Source organism: Saccopteryx bilineata, chromosome 8, assembly GCF_036850765.1.
Source record: "Saccopteryx bilineata isolate mSacBil1 chromosome 8, mSacBil1_pri_phased_curated, whole genome shotgun sequence".
Taxonomy (NCBI): domain Eukaryota; kingdom Metazoa; phylum Chordata; class Mammalia; order Chiroptera; family Emballonuridae; genus Saccopteryx; species Saccopteryx bilineata.
Genome location: NC_089497.1, coordinates 41,184,763 through 41,196,933, shown reverse-complemented (window position 1 = coordinate 41,196,933; position 12,171 = coordinate 41,184,763). Strand labels below are relative to the sequence as shown.

The window sequence follows — 12,171 nt, the reverse complement described above, 5'->3', positions numbered from 1 at the left end:
TATATATATTTGATATAATGAAACATATGTATTTGTATATATATATTTGAAACTGAAAAAAAACATTGATGGGTTACAAGAAGTTTAGTAAAACTAATTGATTACTTAGCAAGGTAGCCAGATGAGAGTCATTATAATAGTGGACACGAGAAAATGTTAAGCCATTGTTATAAGAGAGAGAATTGAAAGACTTTCCTACAGGAAGTTTGAGACCCTCAATGTAAAACTTTTCTTACTATGGAAGCAGGTGGGATTGGCAGACTGTGGCTGTTATCTATTCCTTTCCACCATGACACATCATGGCCCTTGTTCCTCTTCCAAGAAATAGCAATGAGATAGATAGAACATGTAACAACTCCCTTGATTTAAATTCTTTTGGTTTCAATATTTTTTTTATGTTCTTGGTTGCTATATGAATATATAAAAGTTAGGGGGGAAAATAGGCCCATCAGTGTTCCAAATGAGAAAAGAAGATTAGAATTGAATATCATCATGATCTATTCATTTTTGTCTCGATAGAACAACAAAATAGATCAGAATATTCTTCCCTCATCCCACTACCCACTTTGGAATAGCTGACATGAACATACTTCCAAAGGCTTAGAGAAGCTGAGGGCAAACCCCTCAGTTGGGCATCCCTAGAGCTAAGTGACCTGTACCACCTGTGGTCCTGGCTGCAGGTTATATGAAAAATCTTCTCAGACAGTAGGATAGACACTGGGTGAATAATGCTGACTAAACATGGGGTGACCTTGGCTAGTCTCTATCACACGGGGTTGTACCTATTCTATCGCATTTAAATTGAAAGCATCATAGAAGGGGGTGCCATCCTTAATTTTGGAAGACCCTAAGATATCACTAAAAATAATTAAGGAGAAATAATTTTTTTTTAAAGAAAAGCATTAGAAGGCCACCAAAAAGGCAAATCTTACTTTCCTTTGATCCTATATGAGTTTTGCAGAGCGTCATAAGAGTTGGATTCAGATGGCCCATGAGAAACAAGAGGATGGATTTGAATTCCAGTGTTTATAATTCCACTTTTCTTAACAACAAATTTACTAAACATTGGGTGGATGTTTTCAGGCATGCGTTAATTAGTTCTCCTCAGGACCTCCCTGAAATCATTCTAATATTGTCTTTGGTCTGCATAGTTGGAGGTAGGTGTAACCATCTTTATTTTAACTTATTCTATGGATATATCTTATAAATGCCACCATATAGAATTTTTAAAAAGTAGCAGTAGTAGAAAGTTAGAATTTTGTTCCTAAATTCATATCTTTATTCCAAGATTTTCAGTTAAATGAATCCAACAATAATCTGCCCCTGGGAAGAAACATGAAATCTAATCCATATTCTTCACCTCAATTGTGTTCAAAATGTTCACACCTTCTTACCTGATAGGGTCTGGATAGATTTATGTGATGAAGTGAATTGAAACAACTAAACAGAAAGTCAAGGGTTGGTAAATTTTTGTTGTTGTTGTAGTTATCTGTATAATCATATAGTTCCATTTGTATTTTAAAATTAGCTGTTTCACCACTTTCTTCATTTGGACAAAGAATTTTCCAACTGGTAGTTCTTCTGAATGGTTCAGTTACTTCTTAACCACTTGGTAGGGTGTCCCATTGGTTCTATCCAAATGATAAATTATTCTTAGCTCTTATGAGCAGAAAAGAACAATGTAGAAACCAAAAGAAGGCACTTTTTTTTTCCTCATTTTTTTTACCTGACTAGGAATTGAATTAAAAAGCAGAAAACATTAAACTGAAGAAATGCTATGATATTGCTTATTGCACTTTGATAACAATGATGAATAGAGTTAAATATTCAGGTTTTCTAATGTGTGGTAGCTGACTAGTAATAGGCAGCTAGTTTTTCTCACTGGGCAAATTATCATATTATAGCTAGTTCCTCACTGTTATCTTGCGAATCAACCAGGAGATTTCATTAAAGTTTAGTTATTTATGAACCTCTCATTGCAGGACTGCTAAAGTGACTTACAGTGTGTGCAAACACTGCTATAGATATTTTAGTAGTGGTCCAAGAACCAATGATTACTGGCAGTATTTACTAATAATTCTAAAGAAATGAGATACTTCATAGAAATGGCCAAGCAGAAATCTAGTGAATTAACAATTACACTGATTCTGTGTGCTTAAGTGTAAAGGAGGGTTTCAAATACAGGACTATAGGAAGTGAGTAGTGGAACAGTATTTCATTGTCCTCGGTATTAAGAAATCATGTAAAATTAAAGTTCTGAAAATGTACAACTTTACTGCTTTTCAATAAAGACATTATTTTGCAGCATTTTTGAACCGATACTGGAAAGACTTTCCAATTTCTCCCCCTGTAATATTATTTTTAATTGGATGCAGTTTTGAAATACTAAGTTTTACATCTTACAAGGTATGTATAGTAAATATGAGTATTTTGTACAATAGCTAAGATTCTTATAAACAAAAAGATGGCTTAAGAAAATGTGTAAAACTTAACTCTTCACCGTTCTGATAGATGCTTATGATGTGGATAACACCAGATGTGTAGAAAAGGAACCAGGTGTGAAAGAGCTGACATCCAGCTCACAATTGTCAAAATAGAGTCTAGTTCTGAATCTTGGTAGGTAATTCAGAATAAGTGTACATACAGCAACTGAGAGTGTGAGTGCCTAATGAGTGTTTAAGCAGAATTCAAAAGCTTAGACAAGAATTGGTTAACAAGCCTGACCAGGCAGTGGCACAGTGGACAGACCATCGGACTGGGATGCAGAAGACCGAGATTCGAAACCCTGAGGTCGCCAGCTTGAGCACAGGCTCATCTGGTTTGAGAAAGGCTCGCCAGCTTGAGCCCAAGGTATCTGGCCTGAGCAAGGGGTTACTCGCTCTGCTGTAGCCCCCCCAGTCAAGGCACATATGAGAAAGCAATCAATGAACAACCAAGGTGCTGCAACAAAGAGTTGATGCTTCTATCCTGTCTATCCTCATCTGTCCCTCTCTCTGTCTCTGTCACAAAATAAATAAATTAATTTAAAAAAAGAATTGGTTAACAAGATAGAAGCCCTGAAATACTTAGAGCTGCTGGTACAGCACTCTAGTAGCAGGAGAATTTTGACATTAAACCAATCTATTGCCTGATTTAGGAATATTTCAGAGGGTTGCCATTAAAATAGAGGCTAGTCTCTAAGTGTGTCTGCATAAGATATATCGAGAAATGTAAGTTGAACCTTGTATCTGGCACTGGAAGTGAAAAGCAAGGTAAATTACAGACATAGTCAAGGAAGCTCCAGTATTATTCAATACTTAGGAACAGCTGGAGTCAGGTAAAGGAGAGGGAATATACTTAACTATAAGGGATACAGAATGCATTATTAGGTAAAAAATGTTTCTTAAAGTAACAGTTTTATTGAACAATGATTTACATACTGGAAAATTCACTGTTTACAATGTATCATACAAGCCAATGGTTTTTAGTATATTTAGAGTTATGCAACCATCACTACTATTTAATTTTAGAATATATTCAAGAGGAGTTTTTAATATCCTTTGTGTATATGTGTGTTTGTGTCCTCCTTAGAGAAGCAAGATTGTTTAAAAGAATCTCTTAAAACAAATATACACACTTATTTCTTCTAATGGATACTTCCCACTTTATATACCTTGGGATACTGCACATGCATTCTTTTCTTTTCTTTAAGGATTTTTTAAATTAAAATTTTAAATTTACTGTGTTAACATGGATTCAAGTGTCCCACTCAATATAACACCCTCACTCCCCAACAACGTGCCTCCATTACACCCCCTTTGTCTTCCTCCCCTCTACTCCCTCCCCTTCTTCCCTATGGGATTTGGTGTCCTGTTATCTGTATCTATGTGTTATGTATATATAATCCCATCACATTCTCTAATCCCATCCCCTCTTTGTCCTTTCCTCTGACAGCTGTCCCTCTGTTCCCCGTGACCCCGCTGCTGCCTCTATTCTGTTCCTCAGTTTACCTTGTTCATTAAGTTCCATATATAAGTGAGATCATATGATATTTTTCTTTCTCTAACTGACTTATTTTACTTGGCATATGATCTTCAGGTTCATCCATGCCATTGCAAAAGGTAAGATTTCCTTCTCTTTCATGTCTGTGTAGTATTCCATTGTGTATATGTGCCACAGCTTTTTTATCCACTCGTCCACTGACGGACACTTGGGCTGTTTCCAGATCTTGGCTATCATAGACAGTGCTGCAGTAAACATGGGGGTATATATGTATATCTTCTTCTGAATCAATGTTTTAGGATTCTTAGGATATATTCCTAAAAGTAGGGTAGCTGGGTCAAAAGGCAATCCCATTTTTAATTTTTTGAGGAAACACCATACTGTTTTCCACAGTGGCTGTACCTGTCTGCATTCCCATCAGCAGTGCAGGAGGGTTCCCTTTTCTCCACATCCTCGCCAGCACTTATTGAGTGTTGATTTGTTAATTAATGAGCACCATTCAGACAGGTATAAAGAGGTATCTCATTTTGGTTTTAATTTGCATTTCTCTGGTGATTAGTAACGTTGAACATTTTTTCATATGACTATTGGCCATCTGTATGTTCTCTTTGGAGAAGTGTCTATTCAGTTCCTTTGCCCATTTTTTAATTGGATTGGTTACCTTCCTGGTGTTGAGTTGTAGATGTTCTTTATAAAATTTGTTTTCTAGCCTCGTATCAGACATATTGGCAATATGCTCTCCCATTGTGTGGGTTGTCTTTTTAGTTTGTTAATGGTGTCTTTAGCTGTGCAAAAGCTTTTTAGTTATAGTCCCATTTGTTCATCCTGTCCTTTATTTCACTTGCCTGTGGAGATAAATCAGCAAAAATATTGCTATAAGAGATATTGAAAGAAAATTGCTATATTTTCTTCCAAGATATTTATGGTTTTGTGACTTACATTTAGGTCTTTTATCCATTTTGAGTTTATTTTTGTGAATGGCATAAGTTGGTGGTGTAGTTTCATTTTTTTGCAAGTACCTGTCCAATTTTCCCACCATTTATTAAAGAGACTGTCTTTACCATTGTATACTCTTACCTTCTTTGTCAAATATCAATTTACCATAAAGTGTGGGTTTATTTCAGTGTTCTCTGTTCTGTTCCACTGATCTGTAAGCCTGTTCCCATGCCAGTATCAAGCTGTTTTGATTACAATGTCCTTGTAGTCTAACTTGATATCAGGAAGTGTCATACCTCCCACTTTATTCTTCATTTTCAAGATTGTCAAGGCTATTTGGGTTCTTTTTTGGTTCTATATAAATTTTTGGAATATTTGTTCTATATCTTTGAAGCATGCCATTGCTATTTTAATAGTAATTGCATTGAATCTATAGATTGCTTTGGGCACTATAGACATCTTAATGATGTTTATTCTTCCTATCCATAAACACAGTATATACTTCCACTTATTTGTATCTTCCTTGATTTTTTTCAATGTCTTGTAACTCTCCAAGTACAAGTTTTTTACTTCCTTGGTTAAATTTATTCCTAGGTACTTTATTTTTTGTTGTTGTTGCAATAGTGAAGGGGATTGTTTCCTTAATTTCTCTCTCAGACAGTTTATTGTTGGCGTATAAAAATGCCACTGATTTCTGAATATTAATTTTATAACTTGCCACCTTGCTGAACTCATTTATCAGTTCTAGTAAATTTTCTACTGAAACTTTAGGGTTTTCTATGCACAGTTTCATGTCATCAGCAAATAATGACAGTTTTACTTCTTCTATTCCAATTTAAATGACTTTTATTTCTTCTTCTTGTCTGATTGCTGTGGCTAGGCCTTCCAGAATTATGTTGAATAAGAGTGGTGAAAGAGGGCACCCCTGTCTTGTTCCTGATCTTAGGGGATTGATTTTAATTTTCCCCCATCAAGTATGATGTTGGCTGTTGGTTTGTCAAATATAGCCTTTATTATGTTGTGGTATATTCCCTATATTCACACTTTGCTCAGGGTTTTGATCATAAATGGGTGCTGGATTTTATCAAATGCTTTTTTCTGCATCTTTTGATATAATCATGTGATTTTTATCTTTCATTTTGTTTATGTGATGAATCACATTTGTTGACTGTGAATATTGTACCAGCCTTGCCTCCCTGGAATAAATCCCACTTGATCATGATATATGACCTTTTTAATGTATTGCTGGATCCAGTTTGCTAATATTTCATTGAGAATTTTAACATCTATGTTTATCAGGGATATTGGCCTATAGCTTTCTTTGTAATTTCTTTACCTGGTTTTGGAACGAGGATAATGCTTGCCTCATAAAATGAGCTTGGAAGTCTTTCCTTCTCTTAAATATTTTGGAATAGCTTGAGAAGAGTAGGTGTTTATTCTTTGAATGTTTAGTAAAATTTGGTTGTGAAGCCATCCGGTCCAGGACTTTTGTTTGCTGGGTGTTTTTTTTTTTTTTTTTGATAACTGTTTTAATTTTATTTGTTGTAATCAGTCTGTTTAAATTTTCTGATTTTTCCAGATTGAGTTCTGGAAGATTCTGTTTATAACAATTTATCCATTTCACCTAGGTTGTCCAATTTTTTGGCATATTCATAGTATTTTCTTATATTCCTTTGAATTTCTGTAGAGTCAATTGTTACTTCTCCACTTTCACTTCTAATTTTACTTATTTGGATCCTCTCTCTTTTTTTCTTGATGAATCTGGTTAAAGGTTCTTCAATATTGTTTACCTTTTCAAAGAGCCAGCCAGCTCTTGGTTTCATTAATCTTTTGTATTGTTCTTTTAGCCTCTATGTCATTTTTTCCATTCTGATTTTTATAATTTTTTTCCATCTACTTCCTTTGGGCTTTATTTGTTGTTCTAATTCTTTTAGGTGCAGGGTTAGGTTACTTATTTGAGCTTTTTCTTGCATACTAAGGTAAGCCTATAAATGTTATGAACTTCCCCCTCTGGACTGCTTTTGCTGTGTCCCGTAGATTTGGGGTTGTTGTTTGTTCATTTTCATTTGTTTCAAGGAAATGTTTTATTTCTTCTTTGATCTCATTATTATCCCATTCGTTATTTAATAACATGCTATTTAGCTTCCAAGTGTTTGAATGTTTTTCAATTTCTCTACTGTTGATTTTTAGTTTCATGCCACTGTGATCAGAGATGCTTGATATGATTTCAGTCTTCTTAAATTTATTGAGACTTGTTTTGTCTCCTCACTGGTCTATCCTAGAAAATATACCTTGTGTACTCAAAAACAATGTATATTCTTCTGCTTTGGGGTGAAAGATTCTGAAGATATCAATTAAATCCAGTTGATCTAGTGTGTCATTTGAGGCCACTGTTTCTTTATTAATTTTCTATCCAGAGGATCTACCCATTGATGTTAATGGGGTATTAAATTTCCTTGCTATTATAGTATTGCTGTCTATCTTGCCCTTTATGTCCATCAAAATCTGCTTTACATATTTAAATGCTCTTATATTAGGCACATAAATATATATAATGGTTATATCCTGCTGTTGGATTGCTCACCTTATCATTATGTACTGACCTTCTTTATCTCTTACTATATAGTCTTTGTTTTAAAGTCTATTTTGTCTGATATAAGTATTGCTACCCCAGCTTTTTTTTTATTATTCCTATTTGCATGAGATACTTTTTTCTATCCCTTCACTTTCAGTTTATATGTATCTTTTGTTGTGAGGTGGGTCTCTTGTAGATAGCATATGTACAGGTCCTGTTTTCTTATCCATGCAACTACCCTATGTTTTTTTATTAGAGCATTTAATCCATTTACATTTAAGGTTATTATTGATATGTACTTATTTATTGCCATTTTATTCTTTAAACCTACAATCTTCTTTCTCTCCATTTCTTTTTTGTGTTGCTCTTTTAATAGTAGGCCCCTTGACATTTCTAGCAGTACTGGTTTGGTTGTAATAAATTCCTTGAGTCTTTTTTTTTTTTTTAATTTGGGAAGCTTTTTATTTCTCCTTCAATTTTAAATGATAGCCTTACTGAAAATAGTGATCTTGGTTGTAGGTACTTGTTTTGCATCACTTTGAATATTTCTTACCAATTCTTTCTGGTCTGAAATGTTTCTGTTTAGAAGTCCGATGTCATTCTTATGGGGTATCCTCTGTAGGTAATGAACTGCTTTTTTCTGGCAGCTTTTCGTATTCTTTCTTTGTCTCTTAAATTTGGCATTTTAATTATAATGTGTCTTAGTGTAGGCCTCCTTGGTTTCCTCTTCACTGGGACTCTCTGTGGTTCTTGAGCTTGTGTGACTATTTTCTTCATCAATTCAGGGAAATGTTTAGCTATGATTTCTTCAAACATTGGGTTCTCTATCCCTTGTTTATTCTCTTCTCCTCTGGAACCCCTATGATGAGGATGTTGTTTCTCTTCATTTTGTCACAAAAGTCTCTTAGAGTTACCTTGGTCATTTTGAGCCTCTTTTCTTTTTGCTGATCTGCTTCTGTGCTTTCTTCAGTTATCTTGTCTTTCAAATCACTGATTCAATCTTCTACTTTATCCAGCCTGCTGTTGATTCCTTCTAGTGCAGTCTTCATTTCTGATATTGTATTTGTCATTTATGACTGGTTCTTTTTTATGATTTTAATTTCCTTTTTGATGCTTACTATCTCTTTTTTAAAGCTCTCATTGTGACCATCCATTGTTGCCATAAGATCCTTAAGCATCCTAAAAATCATTATTTTAAACTCTGCATCTGGTAGTTTGGTTACTTCCATTTCATTTAGTTCTTTTTCTGGGCATTTCTCTTATTGATTAATTTAGGTTGTATTTTTTTGTCTTCCCATATTGTATGTGTATTAGGTAACACTACCTGACTCTGAAATTTGTTGTTGTGTCTTTATGAGGAAGATGAGCTCAGTGGTTCTGACCTCCAGACCACTCGATTTCCTCACTCTAGATATGCTTCCTGAGGGTATTTTATTTATCCTCCTCTTGTATGTGAGTATGAAATGCAGTTTGTTCTTTCATGGGTGCAGTTACCTCTTCAGGCTGGCTAGCTCTAAGGGTCAACCTTGATCATGTGTATTATACACTGTGCAATGTCTGTCCTGTTGGGCATATTTATTATCCACAGTGTCTGGTGCCTTCTGGACTTTTCCTTTGAGTGTGCTGTTTGTGTAAGTAGCTGAGTCTAGTGTCAGTGCTGTACTGCCACCCAGTACTGGTTGTATTGGTTCTAGGTCTTCTTAGATTGGCATCAGCTGTTGTTTGTCACCTGCCATGGGCTTCCATGTCTGGAGATACTGCTCTGTTCACTGTTTGTGTCTGCATTTTCTGTGCCTGGGTAGTGTGGGAAGAGCTAAACTGTGTATAAGGATCAGCTTTCTTCTGCTTAGCGATGATAGCACCTCTGTAAAAGCCCCAAGCTCCATAAGATTTGCCTCCACTTTACTGCTGCTCCACCTCCTTTTGCAGCTTCCTGGTCTTCCCACAGAGTATTCTGTAGAAAAAATATAGTGTGAGCTTAGACTAGCCTCACCCAACCAACTCCTCTGCAGATTGCAAGTTTGGTGGGTTAGGGCAGCTAAGGTTGTGAATACAATGTTTGTGGGACCCCCTACTTCAGAGGTCTCTTGGTCAGAAGCTCAATTCAGAGAAAGTAGCTCCTACTCCAGAGCCTAATCTCTTAGCCACTGCTTGAGACTCAAATTTTATTTCTCCCCAACAAGATGAGCAGCAGGTTCAGACTAAGTGGAGCTGACAGTCCCCTCTGCAGAAGTTCTTATTGCTGGTGATACTCTGGTCTCAGGGAGGAAGACAGAGAGTTCTTCACTGGGACTGACTGTGCCTGATCAGAAAGTGGCTAAGACCCTCGACCAGACCCAATAATAGGCTCACGGGAACCCATACTTTAAATGCACATGCTCCAAGCCTCTCTCTCTTCTCCCTGTGAAACCTAGCCCAGCAGGACAGGATATCCAGCACTTGGGCTGGCTGACTGTGAAGTTCCACTCTGTCCAATGCACACAAGCTGCTGTGCCGGTGCTGATCACAGAGAGTGGAACTTGCCTCAGGTGGGCCAGGTATGAGGAGCCCTTCCTTAGGACACATCACCAGCAAGAGCTGTTAGGTCCTGAACTGATGTTCTCTGTGGCTGGCCTGTAGATGTGGTGGCCCTGGGCCTTCCTGAAGGGTATCTGGTGCAGACCAGTGGGGGACATGCCTGTGACTGGCTCTCAGCAACTTTCTTGGAGCTACAAGCAAGAAGCTTGTAGCTCCAAGCTTCAAGCCACAAGCTACAAGCTTGTGGCTGCCTCTGCTGAGCAGGAGTACACATGGAAATACCAAGCTGCACACCTAGGCTGACTTTTACCCACACTGGACCTGAGGGAAAGTCCACAAAAGGCCAAAGTTCCCTGAGCCCCATCTCCTACAGTCTATGTCTGCTAGCTGCTTGTTGGACTCATCCACTAAGAAAACCTCTGGTAGAGGCTAGAGCAGGGGTCCCCAAACGTATTACACAGGGGGCCAGTTCACTGTCCCTCAGACCGTTGGAGGGCCGGACTATAAAAAACAACAACAACTATGAACAAATCTCTATGCATACTGCACATATCTTATTTTAAAGTAAAAAACCAAAATGGGAACAAATACAATATTTAAAATAAAGAACAAGTAAATTTAAATCAACAAACTGACCAGTATTTCCATGGGAACTAGGCTCCTCTCACTGACCACCAATGAAAGAAGTGCCCCTTCCAGAAGTGCGGCGGGGGCCAGATAAATGGCCTCAGGGGGCCGCATGTGGCCCACGGGCCGTAGTTTGGGGACCCCTGGGCTAGAGCCTGGAGCAATTCAGGTATTAAGAAAGGTGGTGAGTGTAGCTCAGCCCCAGGTGTCAGTCTGTCCAAACTTTTTTCATAGACCTCATTAGGGTGTAGCCCCAGAAGTCTAGTGGGTGTGGCCTCTGAGACCCAGAGATGTGGTCTACCCACAGTCTGGACAGTTTCTACTGAGCCTACCATGAGGCAGAAGCACCAGTCATAGATTCTTGAGAAAGTTCTGGCCTCAATGACAAAAAACTGAGTCACCGACATGCCCCCCTACTTCCTGGCTTACTTCTCAGAATAGCCCAGTCTCCATGGGGTGGTATAGGAGAGACTCCCAAGGGTGGGGCAGTTGCTTTCCCCCAGGCTGATGCTGCACAAGAGGACTGCTCCATCCAAGAAAGATGGTGACTGAGGCATTGGAGAATGACTCAGCACAGGGGTTTTGGTGGCTGTTCTGCAGTGTTCCTCCATGTGCCTCCAACTTCACGCTCTCCTTACACAACTCTTATCCTCTCAGTCCTTCCCTCTCTCCCCCACGGGGGGGAGGGCAGGTAAGTGGCTGTGAATGAGACTTTCTGCACCGGCCCTTTAAGATGGAGCCCGCATCTCTGTGAGCTCCCGTCTTATTCTCGCAGACAGAAACCTTGGCTCTTTTCACTGCCACATGCTGTGTGGGCACCTCTTCTAGGCTCTGAGGCTCTAGGCTGGGGCACCCAGCCTGAGTCTGAGGATCCTCCCCTCGCAGGGTGAACCTCCCCACAGTGAGAAAACCTGCGGACCCTTAGCCGCTGCTCTCTCCTGGGAGTGGGGCAGCCCTTTCCACATCTCCACCCTTTCTACCATTCTCATTGTGGCTTCTTCTGTGATCCTTGGTTATAGATTCCTCTTCATTTAGTCCAAAGTTGGTTTTTCAAGATGATTATTCTTAAATTAAGTTGTAATCTAATTTGGTCCTGGGAGGTAGCAGTTGGAACGTTTGCCTACTCTGTTGCCATCTTGGAATCCCCTGTAGAATGATTATTGACACAATTGACCTCTAACCCAAGGTGGCAAACTTTTTCTATAAAAGTAAATAATGTAAATATTTTAGATTATGTAGGTCATATTATCTCTGTCACAACTCCTCAACTCTGTTATTGTTGTTAAAAAACAGTCATAGACAATATATAAGTGAATTGTCATGACTGTGTTCCAATAAGAATTTATTTTCAAAAACAGGCATCGATTCAGGTTTGGCTAAGGGGTCATAGTTTGCCAACACCTACTCTAATCAGTCAGAATATGAGGATAATGTATCTGAAAGTGATTGACCTTCTCAAACAAACTTAACCAATGATGTAAAGCGCACACACACACACATTAGGGAAAACATATTAAAGAAAGAATAAAAGCAGT

The 12,171-nt window shown here is 38.1% G+C and overlaps 1 protein-coding gene across 1 annotated transcript in view; it reads left to right on the top strand.

The window, feature by feature from the left end:
- The first annotated feature begins 1,006 nt into the window (after window positions 1-1,006).
- Window positions 1,007-12,171, top strand: part of SLC9C1 (solute carrier family 9 member C1) — a 119,848-nt gene continuing 108,683 nt past the window's right edge. Inside the window, exons 1-2 of the mRNA XM_066240806.1 lie at window positions 1,007-1,157; window positions 2,306-2,406. Of these exons, the coding sequence (XP_066096903.1) occupies window positions 1,007-1,157; window positions 2,306-2,406 (252 nt within the window). The remainder of the gene's footprint in view (window positions 1,158-2,305; window positions 2,407-12,171) is intronic.